Source organism: Cuculus canorus, chromosome 3 (genome assembly GCF_017976375.1).
Source record: "Cuculus canorus isolate bCucCan1 chromosome 3, bCucCan1.pri, whole genome shotgun sequence".
NCBI lineage: Eukaryota > Metazoa > Chordata > Aves > Cuculiformes > Cuculidae > Cuculus > Cuculus canorus.
In genome coordinates, this window is record NC_071403.1 from 47,536,437 (window position 1) to 47,557,901 (window position 21,465).

Sequence of the window (21,465 nt, forward strand, 5' to 3'; positions counted from 1 at the left end):
AAGAGAAAGGGGAAAATGCACCAATCTCCCTTACCAACGCCAGGAAGCTTTGGCTTCCAGATACAGACTGCTGGCTTCTAGCTCACCATTAAGAGAATTTGAGGAAAACTACAGCACAAACTGATTATCCTAAAATCATTGTCTGTCTCAAGTCTGCTCTCCAGCCAGAGTGTCTCCCGCACTACTGTAAATGGGAAGGGCGGAACAGATCCTTGATTGAGCTCTTAGACTTATTGAAGCAGCTGTTAATACCCTCTCAAGTCTGTCACACTTTCCTAACTTGCAAAGTAGTTTTAAAAAGCTCTTGCCTTCCGTACAGTTTAGCTTCCTATGGTGATATCTATGTCACTTTTGGAGGGGCTACTCTGCAAGTAACATCAAGGAGGTTGTCCAGATATGCACGTAGTGGATCATTCGAGATCTTGACTCTGTCTAGAGCAGAGTCTTGCATACAGATGAGCTGACAGCAAACTCCCGTCTGCAAGAACAGGTGATCAAGGGTAGGAGGACGTCAAGAACTTGTTAGGCTATGTCCTTCACTGAGGAAAAGAAACAGAACTATTTTCACTAGCAAGTGTGCCGTTCAGTCCACAGATGGTGTTTGTGGATCTTTCTTCTGCTTAGTATTTACAATATATGAAATGAAATTTGTTGTACTGTTGGGTCATCAATATATTCTGTCCTTCAGCCGTTTTGCAAATTTAAAAACCAGATTTCCCTTGACTGAGAATACTCACAGCTTGTTTTAAGTGTCAAAACTGCACAGGGATCTTGCTGCATCAGCTGTGTGAAGCATCCTTCAGTTGCTTCCTCCAGCCGAATAATCTTTGGTGACGGGCAGACAAGATCACTTGAGCCATTAGTACTGCGAACTAGCTGTAGGTAGTACTGACACCATTACAGACCATCTGACTGCCATAAGCTTTGGTGACAGAGGTAACTCATCTGCTTCACCAAGTACAGTTTTAAGAAGGGCCAGTAGATAAAAGCAAGCAGAAGCCCCACCTGCTGCCACTGTACCAGTCTAGCAGTTGGTGACCTGTCACTTGCCCTATTTGTCTCTCCTGGTTTCCCCAGAATCGTCTTTTCCTAGGAACTGGGTGGGACAAGTAGCTTAGCATGTGCCGTGCTATCATGTACTGTGGCAGCTGTATATCTTTGTCTACAAGATGAAATTAAGAGATGCCACATAAATGGGTTTAGGCTGCCTGCAGGTGATGTAGGACTTGAGAGGATAGGATAGCTGAACTCCAAGTGAACTGTTACCTAAATAATTTTTTTCTTTTGACAATTCTGTTGCAGGTGGTTAAAACCATAGGTTTGCGAGAAGTGTGGTACTTTGGTCTTCAGTATGTGGACAACAAAGGATTCCAGACTTGGCTGAAGCTTGACAAAAAGGTAACAGATTCCTGGCTAATTGCTGAACAAAGGTTAAAGCTTACACGATTCCTGATGTGTTACTGGTTGCAACTTTATTAACCTTGTACCTGTTGTTGATTGTTCCTCAGTGCTCATAACTCCAGGATTATTTATAGAGAACTTTGTGACCTCCATGGGAATGAAATGATGAGGTGTGGCGTGGTGGTGTTTGCCCTTTCTTTCTCTGTGAATTGTAGAAAGATTTGTAGTGTTTGTTGGATGTATAGCATCGGCTTGATATTGTACTTTGTTGGGTAGAAACAGCTATTCCTGCTGTGACTGGAGGAAGTTCTTAGTTTGCGGTGGTCTCGGTCTCTGCTTGTACAGGGTCAATTATTGCACTAGTAAGAAAGATAGGTCACTTTGAGGCTGGGCAGTTGTAACAGAGCACTGATGCCTCTGATGTGCTCTTGTTTGTGTACTTAGAGTTCTTGTGAGGGTATGAACTGGTTTTTTTGATGGGGCAGTGACGTGCCTGTTTAATGTCGGGGGATGTCAAAACCATACAACACTGGGATAGGTTTACCATCTGATCCAGCATGGTAAATCATTCTCCAGTTTGCTGTGCAAACAGAATTTTAGTGGCTTAGTTGGAAAACATAATGCTTCTCCCCTGTTTGTCTTACCAGTAAGCAGCCAGAATTAACAATTCCAATAATGAGTTGCCAGTCACTTGTTTCTTAAGGCAAATGCCTGAAATCTATTTTTCTGTGTCAACACAGTTTATTTTATTGTTCACAACCTCCCTCTGTCCTCAGGTTTCCGCTCAAGAAATCAGAAAAGAGAATCCCCTCCAGTTCAAATTCCGTGCCAAGTTCTTCCCTGAGGATGTGTCTGAAGAGCTGATCCAGGACATCACGCAGAAGCTCTTCTTCCTGCAGGTGAAGGAAGGGATTCTCAGCGATGAGATCTACTGTCCTCCTGAAACAGCAGTACTTCTCGGCTCCTATGCTGTGCAGGCCAAATTTGGAGATTACAACAAAGATGTACACAAGCCTGGATACCTTAATTCAGAGCGTATGATCCCCCAAAGGTGAAGGACTTGGTTGATGCAGTCTCCCATTCTTCTGTTCTGTTTGTTTGTTTTGCTTTGTTTATAAAGTTGAGAATTTGCATTCTAGTTAAATGCAAGGAATTTAATTCAAAGCATGTTGTTTTTTAAATTGAACAATACACACTTAATTTTTTTTTTTTTCCTGCTTTTGTTTCTATCTGTCATATTAGAGTTATGTTTCTGTGCTCTCTCCTTGGGTTGGTTAGGGACAGGAAGCATGCTTTTGAATCAAGCTTTTCTCTCCAAAACATTACTGCCATGCTGGTAATTGGCAGTATGAATGTCTCCCCTGACATGGAGAATGAACGAAGGAGCAAAATTCAGTCAATGAACAAAGGAGCAAAATTCAGTCAAGAATGTGTCATCCCTGAAGAAGGTCCTTAATCCTAATGTACAATCCTAAAAATCTTGTATCTGGAAAACATGTCATGAGTCTACATAGTCCATCCCCACAAGGGCTGAGTGCATGCTATCAGATAAATGACTTCTGTTTACACTTCCTGATGACACTGCACAGTGACTAATTCCAGGAATGGCACCAACTTTTGTTTTGCCTCTGGTGTGTGCAGTGTGTATGTGGTTCTTCTGCAGTGTTCTGCTTATGCCTCTTGTGTCTCCTAGCAGTGACCAGAAAGGCTTTGCAGAGGGTTTTTTTGTTTGTTCTGTATTGCTCTGCTTCGCAGAGTACCTCTTTGGGCTGAGTAGAATCTTCCTTCTGGTTTCAGTAAAGTTTCACGGGTGGGACAGATTTTTCAGTAAGGAAAATCATAACAAAGATTGGCATCAATGAATATTGTGGAAGATAAAGTCTAATCTTACAACTATCTCTTTCCTTGTGTAGGGTGATGGACCAGCACAAACTTTCCAGAGAGCAGTGGGAAGAACGGATCCAGGTGTGGCACGCTGAACACAGTGGCATGCTCAAGTAAGTGTTTTGTATTGATGCTTAGGCTGGTCACTTTGTTGCTGGTTCATTACCTTAAGCTTGCAGTTCTACTATATGCTTTCGAAATAGACTCCAAGGGTCACCTGTGTGGGAGAACTCTTGATGCTTATTTTCCAGTACAGCATCAAATCATATGGTAGAACGCAGCAGGATATTTGTACTAGTGCCGAGAACAGTGTCCTGGGTAGCTTTCTGAAGATCCCAGACCTAGGAGCAGTGTATCAGTGATGACTCTAAAAAAAATAAAGGTGTTGTGTCTAATCTTACGTTTACTGGAGCATTTGCATTGGCAGATGGAGAAGTTTGACACTATACCTTTCCTACCAACTGTACCTTGAGACAATAAATGGGAAGTTTGACACCTTTCCTACCAACTGTACCTTGAGACAATAAATGGGAGTACTCTGTGTATATTCATAGGTGTAATATCTTAACTCCTGAAGTGAATCCTAAATGATGAATGTTCAGTTTTAACTGCTGTGTTTGGTCTGGGAAAAGTTACTTCTTTCTTCTGAGGGCTTTGTGCTTTCTGAGATAGTCAGATCTGAAAAGCTGACGTCTGCTCTCCTTCCTATCTCAACCAGAGAGAATGCCATGCTGGAATACCTGAAGATTGCTCAAGACCTGGAGATGTATGGAATCAACTACTTTGAGATCAAGAATAAGAAAGGAACTGACCTTTGGCTGGGAGTTGACGCCTTGGGGCTCAACATCTATGAAAAGGATGATAAGTAAGGCTTTTGTTTTCAACTCTGATCTCCCAAAGCGAGGGCCGAGGGCCAGTGTGGGTTCCAAGGGACATTTCTCATTTACAGGATCAGGGCAAGGTTCAAAACTTGCTCGTGTTCCAATTTTGGATCAAGCTGGGCTTCATTTATGCTTTCTTGACTTTTCTGACCTTCCTACCTACCGTGTAAAAAGAGATGTCAGTTGTACAATGCCATCTGATAAACCATGCGTGATTGTAAAGCTGAACCCTAACTAAGGAGTTTACCAAGCTTTTCCTTGAGTCAGGTTACCCAGTATTCCAGCAATGGATACAATACAAGAACCTAGATAAGGTATCATGTCCACAGAGCGTTGGGACATCTAAGGCCAGTCCTGTACTGAAGTTAATGATAGATGTGTGTACAAGTACCTGGTTTTGAAAAAGATGGATTATGGGGTGGACACGAAACCAAAGCTGGATAACACCCAGAGCCCAGGGCGGAGTTAACCTATATAATTACCATGAACGAGGAATTAAATGAGATCTTGCCAAGGTGTGCATAGTTTTAACCAGCCCTTCTGGTAAAGGCAGAGCCATTATTAATTGGATTGCAGGTGGGAAATGATAGACTACATCTATAAATAAACATAAAAGGAAGGTGAGAACAGCTGTGTCTAAGCCTGCTGGTCTTTTCTAGTGCTCCACAACTGAAGGATTGAAGGGGAGTTGAAATAGACATTTTTTTTTTTTTATATGAAGGTTGCTGTCTAGACTGCTGCTTTTTTCCACCCCCTCCTCCCCTACATTCCAAGTCTTGGTTTCATGTCACTAACTTGTAACAAACTATCATTGTAACGTAGAAGGGATTTCATCTTTGCATTCAAAAGGCTTTAAAAGCAACCCAAATATTAATTGGGTTGCAATCTCTGGAACTTCTGTTAAAATGGCAAAGAGAAACTCAAGTCTTTTCTGCAATGCTAATATGTGCTGTCACCCAGAAAACAAGGAGTGTCAGTTGAAAGAAAAGTAGTTTCACTCATGTAATACTTCAGTCTTGAATGACAAGTCTTGCTATGTAACCATGGCCACGCAAAACAGGTTTTTCGAGCTGCAGGAGCAGACAGAATATAGCCATTGACTGTAAAGAGCTATCGGGAGCCTTTGCAAAACAAATACAATGCTGGAATGAACTGCTTGTTTCTGCTGTAGCACTGCCAACTATGTAATTAAGTCTTCTAGGCACATATGAGGACTAGAAAAATAGTAAGGTGTACCTCGCCTCTGATTTGTATGCCCAAAATCTGGGGACTGGGGCAAAGGTGTAAAAGCAAAGATTTCCTTGTTGAAGTTCAACTTGAGGGAAAGGAGACTGCACTATAGGTGGGTGATCCTCTTTTCTGCAATAGTGTCAGTGTCCCACTTCAAGGTATTTTCAAGCTTTTTTTGACCTGTGTTAAAGAGTAGAATCTGCAGTAGAACTCAAGTGAATTATTTTAGTTGTCCATCACACTGTATTATCCAGGGTTGAAACACTTAAGCTAATACGACGGAGGCGGGAGTAATCAGTCTAATCAAATAATTTTCTTTACAGTACTTAATGTTACACACTCTGTTGCATAATCTTGCAGTTGAGCTAAAGGTTAGGGAATGCAAAGTTCTGGAGAGGGTGTATTTTATTCTTTGATGTCTGATTTTAAGCAAAGCAAGAGGTTGTTTTTCGTGCTTGGGCCCAGTGAAATTGTGCAGTGTAGTAGATTTCCATCTCTGGCAATGAGTCAAATTCTTCCAAAATTGCCATTTTTTTTTTCCTTAAGCAGTGAGACCCATAGAAGGGATTCTTAGAGAGTTTGAGTGGTTCACCATGATGACAGACATTTCTCTAACTGCTAAACATTCGTTACTTGTGTCTTCAAAACATTTGCTAGAAATAATTGTCAGTGCTTCAGTGTGTGTCAGAGGCACACGTATTGGAAGGGTTAGATAACGACAGAAAGATTACTTGTTGGTATTCTGTTATGTAAGACACAATTCTTTATCACAAACTGCTATCTCTAGGGAATGCACCCTCCCTTGATAAGTGAAGAATAAAGAATAATGATATATTTAAACAGAAAAATTGAAATATTTGGTTTGAGGGGATCAAAGGAATTACTTGCCATCAAATACACAAGTCCTCATAATATTAGAACTTGGTGCGGAGCTGGGCAGTTAACGTGGGGGTAATGTATTGGAATGGCTTAGAAACGTTTGATCTCTTGAATAACTTGGTGCTTTTTATATGCAAGAGTCTGGAAAAAGTAAAGCAGAGGAAAAATTCAAATGATTAGTGAAACTTAAGTAATTTTAAACAAACGGACAGACCTGATCTAAGCAGTGAGCTGGGAATCTTGCTCTTTGGTTCATAGGGATGCTTTCCAACAGGAGACAGTCACATGGTGCAGCAAATTGCACAATCAGTGTGAAAGTTTCTGCTTGCTGACTTGTGGGATGGGCTGAAAGAGCAGTTTGCATGGAAGGAAAGAACAGGGCTCCTTGTTACTAGCCTAGAGGGCATGTAGGGGAGGAAACAAAAGACAAGAAATCTTCTCCCAATTATGTTTGTGTGTACCCAGCACTTCAGAAGTGAAGGTAGCATGGAGGTAACTAGGCCAGCTGTAACACAGCAGGGCAGGCTTCTCTGTGGGTGCTAGAAAGTGTGGGGAGCAGTGGAGTTACTTAGGCTTATGCCTCCCATGATGTACAAGAAGCACAGCACATATATCTGAAGTCTGCACGCTGCAGATTTTAGGCTCTGCTTTCGAAGAGATGAACTTCTTAAAGTAGGTGTTTTGTAAAGCCGAGTGTGGACCTTCAGTAGACTGTTCTACTGCATAGCTAAAGGTCTGTAGAGCAGCTGACCAAAACGAGAAGAGGCTTCGTAAAGAAATTGACTGGGCTTCTTTTCCTGCTCTCTGTGGGTTTTTGTTTCAACTGCTGTCTTTGCTGTATTTAAAAAGCTGTGTGAAGTGTTGCACCGCACTGAGCCTGTGTGTTAGAAGCAAAGTCAGGGGAAAAAAAAACCATTGCAGCATCTTCTAAAAATTTCTTTTCTTTCCAGACTGACTCCAAAGATTGGGTTCCCGTGGAGTGAAATCAGAAACATCTCTTTCAATGACAAGAAGTTTGTTATAAAGCCTATTGACAAGAAGGCACCAGTAAGTATACCGAGAATGAATTCCTGGATACTGCATATGAACAGCTACTACTGTTTCATCTCAGTTGAGGAGTTTTTGGAGAGAACAAAGCTGCAGATATTCTAGATGCAGAATGAGCCTTAGTATTTAGGGTGTGTTTAGAGCTGTCTGGCTTTCTGTGCAGCATAAATAAAGGGCTTATGGTGTTATCTAACATGGAGAAAGACAAGGATTTTACAAGTGCAGTCTGTTTTTCGTAGCAAGCTAGGTAGCCTTATGCTAAAATCTGAGATTATTTGCTAGTTCTGAGTCTTCTGTGTAGCCAGATTATACCCGGACTACTCTTCTTCCCATTTCTTTCAGTATGTAGAAGCATGTGGGTAATTTTTTTGTTTGTTCATTAAAAAACAAACACAATACAAAAATCTCGAATGCTACTGCAAAACCACATTGATACATATGGCTTCTCACTGCTCACTTCCACACTACTGTAAGAACAAAAGCCAGTTAAAGACCATGGTGTTCATTAACTTCTTGAATCCTAGAATAAATGGCAGGGATATGATTTTTCTGGAGAACTGAAATGCAGCCACTCGTGAATGTTGCTTTTGAACTTAGAAACATGTTTTGGGAGTTATTTTAGTGTAGTAGCGGCAACTTACGATGACTTCTTGAGAAAGTGGGATAACTGGTATAGGTGGATCTCACTCTGTCAAGTCTTGTGAAACTATTGGAATAGTTGGGAAAGGCCACCTCTTCAGTTCCCCCACTGCAGTACCTGGCCTTGGTGGGTAGGTACAGCCCTGAGAATTAATAAGCAGTTTGGCTTTGGCAAAGGGTTATGGCTTATAAATCTCTTTAATAGAAGAAGATCCTCCCAGTACTTTAATGAATGCTAATGCACAGTGTGCTGCGGGACTCCTCTAAATTAATAACCCGGGGGGTTCAGCCGAGAAGAGCCTCTTTCAGTGATGCTGTTAGTGAAAGACAACTAAAGGCCGCAGAGGTGCAAAGCTAGTCTGTCAGGCATGCTTTTCTCAATAGAAGAGCCACTTGGGCATGTTGTACACATTATGAAATATTAATCTCCTAGTTATGGATCACAGCTTTCCATCCGCTCCCTAACATTAAAACTAAAAGAGTTGAAAATCAGGGACTTGCAAGAGGCTGATACAGAAAGATGTGAACATTGAAAACCTCTCTAATGTTTCCTCCCTCTGTCAATTGTCCTTTTCCCTCTGGGTAGTGTTATGTTTAAAGAAAACGAAAAAAGGAAAGAAAGAAGAATTTGTCTGGACACTCATTCTGAGCATTCAGGAAGTTGCCTGGTTCTTTTCTTACTTTTCTTTTTCTTCTCTCCTTTTAAAAAGGCAAATATCGTAACTACAGCAAAATACTCTGTCCATCCAAGATGTGGATTGGAATCCTCTTTAATTTGGAGGATTCTACATGCCAGTGGAATGGGCAGAATCCTGTGGCACCTCGCCCAGAATAAGCTTTTCAGTTTTTAGGGCTGTCTGCCCACATATTCCATCTTCAGAACACTATCTTCAGAATATCAAGCTGTGATGCTACTGGTTGTGTGAGACTCAGGGAAGCTGGGGATGAGGAAAGGAGGAGAGAGTCTTTCATGCTGTTATGTGAATGTTTTGTCTTTTGGTTGTGGCCTTACATGACAAATGCAACCACCATCCATGCCCTCAGTATTTACTTCCATGTAAGTGGACCTTGCCTCGGGATAGGAACTGTTGATGACATGTACACAAACTGGTTTTAAAATGACTTGTCAGGAGTGGGATGTTGGATGAACTGCTCACTGGTGCAGTTGGCAGGGTCAGAGCTGTACAGCTTGGAATTGTTCTGGCAGGATTAAGTGGGGGAGCACAACACACCCCGCTGACTGCCTCTTCTGCAGTCAGGATGTGAATTAGAAAAATGCATTGAAGAAAATGAATCTTTATTAGCATCTTCATCTTAATAGTGCCTGGAGAACTTTTCTTTGTTTCTAGTGTGACTTGTAGTTTTCCCAGAGATAGCTGCGGCTTAGGCGATGAAAAACATGAGCTCTGTTGCCATGCGAGGGTGTAGAGCTTCTGTGTGCCCCTTCTCAGTTCCACCACTTGTGAACAGTGAGGCGATCCACAGGAGAGTGACTCTTAAGGAATGAGAGCTGGTTGATGGTGGTAGCGTGGCAGTTCGCCCACTGCCTGTGTCACTGTCTACATAGTACACTAAAAAAGTCAAAGATGTAGAATTTGTTCACTGCGTAAGTCCAGGCTGCATTGTAAACATGCATGGTTGTGGACTCAAGAAGAATCATCATACAGGCCCTCTGTGTCCCTTCCTTAGCAGATTTACTTCTAGAAGATCCAGGCTGGTGTACAGCTCCTGTAAAAGCCTAATTATGACAGAGATAGTAAGAATAAGTAAGTAAGATAGTTCTTCTTACTATTTTACTTAATGAGGATGGTCAGGCACTGTCACAGGTTGCCCAGGGAAGCTGTGGCTGCCCCATCGCTGGAGGTGTTCAAGGCCAGGTTGGATGGGGCCTTGGGCAGCCTGATCTAGTTGGAGGTGTCCCTGCCCATGGCAGTGGGGTTGGAACCGGATGATCTTTAAGGTCCCTTCCAACGCAAACTGTTCTACAATTCTATGATTCTTTTTGCAGAACCAGAGATTTTAGAAAATATCTTGTGTTTTGTTACCACCTGCAACCCAATATTCAAATTAATCCTTATGTTTGGTGATTCAAAAAAACAGCTTTCATTTGACATTCATGTAGCAGCCTAGGGCAACTTAACTAGGAAACGGCATGGAGAGGAAAGAATGATATTCTCTTTCTCTGAAAAAAAACACAGATGGTGCCTTGAATATTGTTTCAAACAGATCATGAAACTCTACAAAGTTACTTTAATAGTCTGCAATTAATTTTTAGTTTCATGCTTCGTCTTTCAGTTACGAAACCATGCAAACTTAAAACTAATTACTCCATATGAGTTGCCCAGATGATCACCTGCCAACCCCGAACTTCTGCAACATTTCCAAAGTCTCCTCTAAATGGAGGTTGATAATTTTCTCCAAAAGATATTTTTTCTACAAGAGTAACTTGTCAATTCTGTGTTGACTTTAAGTGGATAACGTAAATAACAATTGAGTTGGCTTCAGATTATATTGGCAGTCCCTGCTGCTATATTTAAATGGCCTGTATATGTGTCTTGACTACAGTAGAACTAGTGGTGAGATGATTGGTCTGCAGTCAATGGAGAGAAGAGAAAACATGCTTGGAAAACAGTCTGTGTGGTGTCTCTCTTCTAGGACTTTGTGTTTTATGCTCCTCGCCTGAGAATTAACAAGAGGATCCTGCAGCTCTGCATGGGCAACCATGAGCTGTACATGCGGCGCAGGAAGCCCGACACCATTGAGGTGCAACAGATGAAAGCCCAGGCCCGGGAGGAGAAGCACCAGAAACAACTGGAAAGGTGAGCTTGAATAAGGAGAGCGAGGGTGGGGTGGCAGAGGGAAATGACACCCAACTGGGCAGCAGTTGGTAACGTGGGTTTTGCTTAGGCAAGGCTGTGAGCTGTGCCACGTTCCTGTGTGGCCCTAGAGCTCTGGCTCACAGAGGTGGACTTGGGACTTCCTGCAGTGGGACTGTAAGCATTACTCTTCTGGCTCAGACCTGCGGCTGTTTGCAGTCTTGAGAGTAGCAAGGAAACGTGCAAGTGAAGGCACAGTGGGCTTTGGTCTGATGTGCACACCTAGAGAATGGTTCTCCCGACTTATGTGTTAGGACCCGATTTGTGTTGGACCATGGGTTGGTTGGGAGTAGGGATAAACCTTTCCAGAGAGCGTGTGTGCACACTGTGGAGAGAGAAGTGGGGACTGGGAGATCTTCTACAGGCAAGGAAAAGGAATGAGTGATGCCATTGTACTTCTGCAAACGGCTGCAGGTTTTTTATAATTCAAGAAATCACATTGCTATTCTCCTGTATTTGTGGCTTCATTACCTCAGTGCTCTTGTTTTTACATCTCCTCAGTGCTCTTGTTTTTACATCTCCTGGACTTGCCTGGACAGAAAAGCTAAACTCCTCTGCTGTGCTGTACATAGTCCTGGTTTTCTTTCTCTGCCTCTAAGAAGATATTTGGTGTTATAAATTTCTGTGGTGGGCAACAAAAATACAAATGTTTTTATGAAATGGGGTATCCAAAAGTGAGCAAAAATGTTGAAGTAATGAACAGGCTGTATGTGTTTGTCTTCTGGCTCGTGTTTTGTGGTGGTCACTCCCCACTGAACTGCCTGGTGAGACTCCCAGCCAGCTTTCTTGCCTGGCTGTAGCTTAGGCCTGAAAGTGAGCTTCAAGCTTCATGAAATCTGTTTCTAACAGGCAACAACTAGAAAATGAAAAGAAGAAGAGGGAGACGATTGAGAGAGAGAAAGAGCAAATGTTGAGGGAGAAGGAGGAGCTGCTGGTGAGGCTACAAGAGTATGAGGTGAAGACTCAGAAAGCAGAGAAAGGTAAGGTACTTGTTCTGGCTGACCAGACCGTGTGTATTGTGCTCCATAGAGGGTTTTATGGGTCACTGCCTGCACCAAGTCTCAATCTGAAGACAGTGGGATCTCGTGGCAAGGCTTGCTGATAGCTGCCTATACAGATAAATACACACATGTGCACACACTGTTGAGATCATCCAAAGCATGAAAGCAGCATAAAATGTGCCGATCGTATTTGGGAATTGAAAGGCACAAACTCTTTGTTTTCCCCTGTTGCCAAGAGGGTTTTATTAGCACAGCCTCTTCCAGCAGTGAGTGACGGGAGTTCAGCTCTCAAGTACTTTTTACTCAACTCCTAACAGAAAAAGTACTTTGGGAACAAGTCTTTCCAGTGAGATGAACTTCTGTTTCAATGCACAGATGAGCAGATTTGAGACGGCAACATCTGGTCCTTGCGGTAAACTGTCAATTAAAGGCAGCAGAATCCTGTCAGTGTTATAGACTTCAGTGCAAATACTGTGCAGAAGACTTAAATACCATGTGCAGCTGACTACTTGAAGTATTATGCAAATAATTACTTGGAGGTGCACAGTGAAGGGATGTTGCAAACTGGAGTCGAGTGTTTCAGTTACCTAAAAGTTGTCTATAGTCCTTTTGCTTTGACCAGGCTTGTGGACTAACCACATTGATCCATCTCTTTCCAGAGCTCTCAGATCAGATCCAAAGAGCCATTCAGCTGGAGGAGGAGAGGAGACGAGCCCAGGAGGAAGCAGAACGCTTGGAAGCTGATCGTTTGGCTGCTCTGAAGGCCAAGGAAGAGCTGGAGAGACAAACTATGGACCAGATAAAGAGCCAGGAACAGCTGGTAAGACCAGTAATTTTGAGGATAAGGTGTATGGGCATGTTACTCTGCCCTTTGAGTGAAGCAAAGCCTTGTTCTCTGGGGAAAAACATGGTGCAGTAAAGTACTAGGCCAAGTGACAGCATTTTTGTGTCAGTGGTTTCTATCATGAGCAACCTATTTTTTGTTCTTAACTACTTGTTCAGTCTTTATTGCAGTGGAGTGTAACACTTTGGGTCTTTTCTCAGTCAATGGTTTTTGTTGCCGTGTTTGGTTTTCTATTTGTTTCTCTGTTTTTTCTGAGAGTCCTTATAATGCCAGTTTCATTTTTCAACAGGCTACAGAGCTTGCAGAGTATACAGCCAAGATTGCACTTCTTGAAGAGGCAAGGAGGCGTAAAGAGAGTGAGGTTGAGGAGTGGCAAATCAGAGTGAGTATCTCTGCTTTACAACATTGCTTGGAAGGTCTCCACTTGAGCAGAGCACACCGTGGCGCTTAGGGTGGAGTGACTTCTCTAAATGTATGGACAAACATCTGTACACCAGCAGAGAAGGGCAGACTTGGAATGAACAGACACTATACCTACAAAACGCCTTTCTTCCAACAAGCTTTCAGTCAAAATTAAAAACGGAAGCCCGTATAAAATCTAAAAATGTGATCATCATCTTGAGCCATCAGGGAGAGGGGCACATATATAAACGAGGCATTTAATCCATGATGTAATGTCTGAACACATTACATCAGTTGGGAGAAGTCACTGCAAATGCAAGTGCACTGTAGGTACCAGTCCTGGGGACTGTGTGCTGTTGTCAGTGGCTTCCTGGTACCTGGGTTGGGAGAGTTGAATAACTGGATGCACTGAACCCAAAAATAAACCATGTAAGGCTCCGAGTGCTGGCTGCTCGCAGTGTGCTGCACAGGGGAGGGCAGACCCACTGAAGCAAGCCAACTCAAGAATCGCAGAATCGTTTAGATTGGAAAAGACCTTTAACATCATTGAGTCCAGCTAAGTTCTTGCTCTGTGGAACTCATTTACAGCCTACAGCTCTTCACATGGAGAATAGGATGAAGATAATTGTAGCTTCCCACAGAACTATTTTTCCCAGACTGTTTAGTTGGAAGATTCTTTGGTCAGATCCTGTGCATGTTACACAGTGGGTGATGATAGCATCACTAGAGAAAAAAAAAACAGATGCTTTTCATAAGACTGTAACAGAGTACTGTCAGCTGCAGAGGTTTAATTCCTTCTTTCTTGCTTTTCATATTAGATTAACAAAACCAGGAAGATAAGCACTAGGCGTTCATTGTGTTGGTTTAAAACAAGAAATGCATTAAAATATTTTTCTCCCTTTTCCAAAAGGCTAAGGAAGCCCAGGAGGATCTGGTGAAGACAAAGGAGGAGCTACACCTAGTAATGACTGCTCCGCCTCCACCCCCACCGCCTGTCTATGAGCCAGTGAACTACCATGTCCACGATAACCTGCAAGATGAAGGATCTGAGTACTCTGCCTACAGCGCAGAGTTCTCCAGCGAGGGGATCAAGAACGACCGCAACGAGGAGAAACGTGTTACCGAAGCAGAGAAGAACGAGCGTGTACAGAGGCAGCTGAGGGTAAGAATGTTTGGAGGAGGTGGAGTTAATTGAAAAATCATGCCTGGAAAATAGATCATTTAACCACTTGGGTAAGGACACAAAGTACAATAGTTTTTGTGTTTACAGTTCCTATAGGAAGTTTTAATTAAAAGACAAGTTATATAAAGCTTATGCTCATTGCTCAGGCTTTGGGATGACTTAATTATCCACAGTGTTTATGGAGAGTTGTATACACTGGTGATTTGGCCACTCACCTAACAACTGCGAGCCCTCACCGAGGAACACTACAGCCACGAGCTGAAGGCTTCTCATGTGTAATCTGTATTTAATGCTCTTTATGTTGCAGGCACTGACAGATGAGCTGGCCCAAGCTAGAGATGAAAATAAGAGGACCCAAAATGATATTATCCACTCAGAGAACATGCGACAGGGACGTGACAAGTACAAAACACTGCGGCAGATCCGGCAAGGCAACACCAAGCAGAGAATTGATGAGTTTGAGGCGATGTAATAATGCTTATAACACAAAGGCCGAACTGTGGGAAAGGCAGATCTTAATGCTATGTTCTTGGTTTGGGTTTTTTTGTTGTGGGTTTTTTTTTCCCCCTGAGGAGGGGGTCACTGTATGACACTTGACAAATGTTCTATAGACTCAGAGGTGTTTGACTATCCCTTTTATTCCATACCTTCTATTAAATTTGGTATAGTTAAAAACTCATTGTACCACTGATCCTGGAAACTTGCTCATGCCTTTGCTTAGTGCCAAAAGGCCTTATGTCACATCTCTCTTTAAGCAAGACAGATTTTAATAGGCTGTGCTTCTAGTTGAAGACACGTATCCTGGGCAAGTGCTGGATTCAGCTTGGTCTAAAAATAAGCAAGTGTGGATGACTTTTGTGCCATACGTCTTTGTATTATTAGTTACAGCGTGAAGCCTAACAGTTGAGAAGACAGGCTGTAGAACTCAGGATCTGCAAGCACCTGTACGTCTGTCTGTACGTGCTTGCACATGTATTTGTACACCCTGTTTTTTCCCTTGGGCTTGATGCCTATGTTCTGCCCCCACCCCTCGCCCACAGAAGAACTGACAACACCTCAGAACTACTTTGTAGAAATCAGGCTTTTTCTGGTTGCTGTTCTCAACTGGAGAAATTCTTCAGTGTTGGCTCAGAAGTGTGGCACAGGGACACTGATACCCTCCTCGCATAACTCTGTTGGAATCTAATACACTACTGTGTGTGCATTCCAGCTTCATTGCTGATCAGTTATAGTGTAGTATTTATATATATATATAAACCATGCAATATGTGGATTGCAGTACCAGTTTAAAGGGAAATAGTTTTGCTCTGTATATTTTGTTACTTTTCAGATTTAACATGACTTGCATCTGTAAAAATGCCTAAACAACACTGTAGTCTGATACAGTGCAGCTGATTGTTTGCTATAAAGCATTATTTGTAAAGATAATTTTTTTACTTAATGAAAATTGTTCTATGTACACATGATCCGACAGATACAATACTACTGCACCTATTTTTCTAACAAATTTTCTAATGTTTTTTTTTTAATGTTTGATTTAAAGTTTCAGACTCCAAAGATGAAGGGACTGCTTGTTCTATCACAGTTGTATTCTCTCTAGTAGAGAGCATTTCTGTGACCTTTCCTTCCCCACTGATCTCCCCCCTTTCCTTGAAAATGTGTTAGAAAGTGAGATACAGTATGTTGTCAGCTCTTCTTTTACATTTACAACATCTCTGCTGCTTTATTCTCCAGTTGAATCTTGTGTAGTTTTTTATTTGCAGCAGCAAATATCTAAATAAAAGATCTGCAAAGTAACAAAGGACGGAATCAAGTGTTTGTGTGGGGTGTATTTTGTGTAAGGTGTGCTACTGCTCTCTTAGTTCCTGAGCCTAGAATCAGAGTAGTTTGAGTTGGAAAGGACCTTAAAAATCATCCAGTTCCAACCCCCCTGCCATGGGCAGGGACACCTCCCACTGGATCAGGCTGCCCAAGGCCCCATCCAACCTGGCCTTGAACACCTCTGGGAATGTGGCATCCACAGCTTCCCTGGGCAACCTGTGCCAGTGCCTCACCACTCCACAGTAAAGAATTTCCTCCTTATGTCAAGTCTAAATCTGCCCCTCTCCAATTTAAAGCAATTTGCCCCTTTATAGAGGGGAATGCCTTTAGAAAAGTCCCTCCCCAGCTTTCTTTTAGGCCCTTCAGGTACTGAAGGTGCTTAAGCCCTAGCCTGCAAATCCTTGTGGGTATAACTCTTAAGTCCTTAAAAGCAACACAGATCTGGAAAGGGAGAAAGGACAATACTTGCTGCAATTACCAGTGTGATCATCTTCACACTGTCCCAGGGAAGAGGAATTGGGACCATTTATAGTTGTGTACATGAGGTTTCTGACACCACATCAGAGGCAAAGTGAACTAACACAGTAGCTGGGCCTCAAGCTTGCATTTCCACCAGTTCACATAAATAAATGACAAGTTTAGCTAAACTCTTTGTCCTGTCTCATCCCTGTGGTACACAGCACTTGTTAACACTGCTTTGCAGCAGCAGCTGATAAGAACAAGGAACTTCCTCCAAGGACATCTATTCTCTTAGCCGGTGCCCCCACGCTCCTGCTGAGGGAGAATTTATACATTTAATCAGCTTTAAGCACTGTGCTACAGCACACATCTGAAAGGCTTACAGCCACTTTTTAGGGTCATGTGAAGCAATACTGGCACTGTAGCCAATTCTGAAGCAGAGAGGTGTTAGCAGCTACAAATAAGCTAGTCTTCAGTTTTCTCTGAACAAGTATAAGACATCAACATCACAGTGAAATCATAAAACTTTCTTAAGGTAACAGTTATTTTCTCTACGAAGTACAAGTACTCCTAGCTGTGAGATCACATTAAGTAACTATAGCTCTGCTGTGCCCAGAAATTGAAAACTGTATATCATGCTGCTGCTGTTGCCTTGTCAGCATACTGCATTCCCAATTGAGTTTGTCACTCCTGAAGCAATACAAGTCTTCTAGTCCAGCTAGAGACACAGCCTTAACTTCGGGAGAAGTAAAATCTTCAGACTGTCACACACTTTCAAATACATAATGCTATTCCCCAAAAGCCAGAGTAGGAACTGTTGCAGGCCCCCTTCCTCATGTCCCGCTTGAATTTAAAACAACACACATGGAGAAGGAAAAGTTGTTGCACAGTGATCTCTCATGATTTAAAGTCTTCCTTATTTGAATGCAGTACAAGCGTGAAGTCCACCCACACATTTGGGCTGCGGAGCACTTCCTGCCATTGGGGCACTGACTGAGAAATGAGGTCTGTAGAGCCAAATGCATCCTCTGCAAGAAAGCAAAACGAAAGGTCAGAGTTGCTTTTCCCTTGGCCTTGTTCAACATCTGGCTCAAGAGAGCAGCTAACACAACCTGCTTCTCCCACTTCTATACCAATTCCAGCTGTTCTGTAGCTCTGAAGGCATTGAGTGCAATAAGCTGTAGTTTTACTTCTGAAGCATTCTTTACTTTCTGTTGAACTACGATCACTCGCTGAAGAACTCAGCCTGCAGCAAAGAAACTTTTGGGCTGTATAACTAAAAGCAGAGGAGCAAGTGTGCATCCTTGAAGTGGCAGAATGGCACTAGGTCTCCTGCTTCAGTTCATCTCCAGTGACTTTAATGCATTACTAGGCTTAGGGCTCGGATAGTCGTCTTCGCTTGGAAGCAGGCAGTTCCTGCTCTAGCAGGTAGGACAATCAAAAGCAGCTCATGAGGAAGCTTGCATGGTACTGAGTTATTACTAGTGATAGTACTTCTCTAAAGTGTATGTTGATAGTGTAACAAAGTGACTGAGTCTCAATGGCTTTGAGCCTTTCATATCAAATACTGAAACCAAAGCATGCACTTACTGGGCAGACAGGAGTGAGAGACTCCATTGGGCAGTCTGCAAGTAACAATGCTTCCCTGCTCAACTACCAGGGTCTATTGCGTGAGTAGAGGGTTTCTCAGTCATTTTGCAGCCTTGAGAAAGAGAGCTTGCTCTTATGTTACAACAGAGGCCAAAATTCACATGCAATCACCCCCTTTCAGAAAGTTTCACTTTCTGTCTCTCCCATTGACAGGATTGGTTTGTGGATGTACAATAAGCACAGATATAATAAGCAAGGTTGGAGTCGACTAGATCATTAGTTTTTGTGCTTCCTTTTGATGAGATAGTATTTAAAATTAGCCAATTCATGGAAAACAGCTCAAGCAACGTATCTTAAAAATATACAGACACACACACACAGAGCTCTAGATGACTTCACTCCACTCAGCATTTCTGTGCCCATCTTCTACATGGCCAGGCTCTGACCCTAAAAATTACCACACTAACAAATGGCTTTACTAAAAATCCCCAGTGACAACTATAGGCTTCTGCACAGACCTGAACTAAACACATGCATCTCAGTTCTTGCAGGGTCAAAGCCCAAGACCACAAGCTGCTTAGGACAGGAGCTGGGGCTGTATGTGTAAGCAGATACCAGCAGGTAATAAATAGCACAGTGTAAGTCTTATTATTTAGAATGTAAACTAAATATTTTTTTTTTCCAAATTACCTTCCATTTTTAGTGATAAAGAACTTACTTGCACCAAGCTTGGCTCCTCCTAGGAATTGATCACTTAAGCTGAAAGCTGACTGAGCCCAGACAGTCAAGTGTAGACACGACTGCTGTAGCTGAGCGGGTGTGACACCGCCAAAGACGAACAAGTGTTTCCACTGCGGACAGGCTTCTTTCTTCACGGCAGGAGACACTTGCTTTAGCACTGCGTGATCTGGAAGGATAAGAAAACTTCCCCAAAACAATGAGAGTTCAGCAAGGTTACAGATTTCTCAACAGAACATTTGCAATAATCAACTAGGCCCTTTGGTTTGCCTTACATAGCAAAAAAGTTCAACGTAAGTGTAAGGTAGAACATGGTGCTAGGGTGTTTATTTTAGGACTTGCTCCTTTTAATGTCTGCCTTCAGTGTGGGTGAAGCAGACTTTTCTAGACAGCTTTTTCCTTTGCTGAAGGAGTCTTAACTCCCTGTTCTGTAATCCAATACTGCCTCAATCCTGACCTTCAGTAGATGGCTCACCCATTTCACTGAAGATTGGTGTCACAGTAGGTGAAATGGCTTTATGAGATGTTGTAAGTGCACCCCAGTATCATTTGCCGAAAGACATCCGATGCCCAACAGAGAGTAAAACTATCCCATATATGAGCTACTCAGCATATTAAAAGAAAAATTCAGCCCCTCCTCTTTTAAAATGTCTAGAATGAAAAGGATAAAACCTTCCCGTTCAATGTAGCTGGAGGTATACTAGCTGAAAATAGGAATGAAAATGTCCTCTTGACTTGCACTTCTTTTTTTTTCTCCCCTCTCCTAATATCTAAAAGCAAATATTTAAAACAGTGAACTCTAAATTTTAATCACATCAGTAAAGTCTGAAGTTTCATTCAGGACCCAAAGAGCTGGTGGGACTTGTCACCGCTCTGCAAAATGCTGCTGTTGTGCAGACACCCAATTGCCACCATTACAAGAAAGTGACTAAGACTGTGGGCAATGCCCCTTCCACATGCCAGTCTCCTGAGAAAAGCACATCAACACATACCTTTGTACAGAATTGTGTGTGACTTTTTCCATGTGAAGTGTTAGGTCTCATACTTACCCTTTAACGAACAAGTTCAGCATCCCAGCAGATCTCAGCATGGGCAAGTTCTTTGCCCCAGATATGATAACCTGAAGCTGGCAGTTGGGAACTCCTTGGTCTTTTTTTCCTGGAACGGGAGTATTTCATATTAAATAGGCTATCAGCTGAACTGACTGGCTAAGATGTTGTTATAACTGAGGAGGAAAATGACTAAGCAGTATGACGACGATAAGGATCCAACGTGCCGTCTTACAAGCATTTGAAAGATTTTAACCTTCTTGTACAGTGTCTGATACCCACAAAAAAAACCAAGCAATGAGTAGCAGATTGCTTTGCGATTCCTGTTCAAAACACACAGCTTTCTGTGTGTCCAGAGAAGAGCAACGAAGCTGGTGACGGGGCTGGAGAACAAGTCTTAGGAGGAGCGGCTGAGAGAGCTGGGGTTGTTTAGCCTGGAGAAGAGGAGGCTGAGGGGAGACCTTATTGCTCTTTACAACTACCTGAAATGAGGTTGTGGAGAGGAGGGAGCTGGCCTTTTCTCCCAGGTGACAGGGGACAGGACAAGGGGGAATGGCCTCAAGCTCTGCCAGGGGAGGTTCAGGCTTGACATCAGGAAAAAATTTTTCACAGAAAGGGTCATTGGGCACTGGCAGAGGCTGCCCAGGGAGGTGGTTGAGTCACCTTCCCTGGAGGTGTTTAAGGGACGGGTGGATGAGGTGCTGAGAGGTATGGTTTAGGGAGTGTTAGGAATGGTTTGACTTGATGACCCAGGAGGTCCCTTCCAACCTAGTGATTCTATGATTTGTGAAAAGCAAACACAGGGCAATACCCACAGGAGTGTTTCTCTCAAACAAAGCCAGAAGCAGGAGTAACAGCCAAACCCACAGCTTGACACTGCTCCCATTAGAGCTCCAGCTGTACAGCAGAAACCAAATACATAAGCACATACAGGGAGGAAAAATGGAACCAAGCAAGCTAGTTGATAACTTTGGGGTCATTTGGAAAAGGGAACAAAACTAATCCTAACAAATAATTAGATCTTTTTGTTGGTCTCTACCTGTTGTTATGGTCCTGAACATGGAGAGCATTGCAAGAGCTCTGAACCTCTATATACCTTGCTATGATCTAGGGAGGTAAGAAAAATGAGGTGGTCCTATTCCTACCCCACAGCGTGTTTATTTTACCTCACCAGCAAGTGCTTGCTCTGACACATTACAGCAATACTTAATGTACCTTACAAGTCTTCCTAATTTACCATACACTGAATGCTGTATATTTGAACCTAATATCTTCCAAGTGAAACAATCTCTCTAGAATGAGGCCACTGGAGGAAGCCAAGGGTGCTGGTTTGGTACTCTTGCAGCCATTTCTCATCCACCTTTTCCCTAATCTGGCAGCCTCTGCCTTGGGCAGTAAAAGAGCTGCATCACCTCCAGAATAAGATCTACTGGCAACACCATGAGAGGCACAAGCTGTCCAGACAAACAGCTGGATTTGTCATGCTGCTGCCATTATAATCTGCAGCTTTTGTTGACATTAAAAAGAAGAAATAGATGAAG

The 21,465-nt window shown here is 42.7% G+C and overlaps 2 protein-coding genes across 4 annotated transcripts in view; one reads left to right on the forward strand and one right to left on the reverse strand.

The window, feature by feature from the left end:
• EZR (ezrin) overlaps nt 1-16,019 on the forward strand; it is a 35,973-nt gene extending 19,954 nt beyond the window's left edge. The window contains exons 3-13 of one of the 2 annotated variants that reach the window (XM_054062249.1): nt 1,303-1,398; nt 2,178-2,452; nt 3,315-3,398; nt 4,004-4,150; nt 7,226-7,322; nt 10,617-10,780; nt 11,687-11,817; nt 12,498-12,658; nt 12,972-13,064; nt 13,995-14,246; nt 14,575-16,019. In XM_054062249.1, coding sequence (XP_053918224.1) covers nt 1,303-1,398; nt 2,178-2,452; nt 3,315-3,398; nt 4,004-4,150; nt 7,226-7,322; nt 10,617-10,780; nt 11,687-11,817; nt 12,498-12,658; nt 12,972-13,064; nt 13,995-14,246; nt 14,575-14,739 — 1,665 coding nt within the window. In that variant the 3' untranslated portion in view covers nt 14,740-16,019. The remainder of the gene's footprint in view (nt 1-1,302; nt 1,399-2,177; nt 2,453-3,314; nt 3,399-4,003; nt 4,151-7,225; nt 7,323-10,616; nt 10,781-11,686; nt 11,818-12,497; nt 12,659-12,971; nt 13,065-13,994; nt 14,247-14,574) is intronic. The other variant, XM_009563409.2, reaches the window with a different exon arrangement.
• A 276-nt stretch (nt 16,020-16,295) lies between these two features.
• The window catches only part of SYTL3 (synaptotagmin like 3), a 36,462-nt gene continuing 31,292 nt past the window's right edge, over nt 16,296-21,465 (reverse strand). For both annotated transcript variants that reach the window (XM_054062248.1, XM_009563411.2), the window contains exons 14-16: nt 19,925-20,033; nt 18,856-19,061; nt 16,296-17,575 (exon numbers count right to left, since the gene is read on the reverse strand). In XM_054062248.1, coding sequence (XP_053918223.1) covers nt 17,445-17,575; nt 18,856-19,061; nt 19,925-20,033 — 446 coding nt within the window. In that variant the 3' untranslated portion in view covers nt 16,296-17,444. The remainder of the gene's footprint in view (nt 17,576-18,855; nt 19,062-19,924; nt 20,034-21,465) is intronic.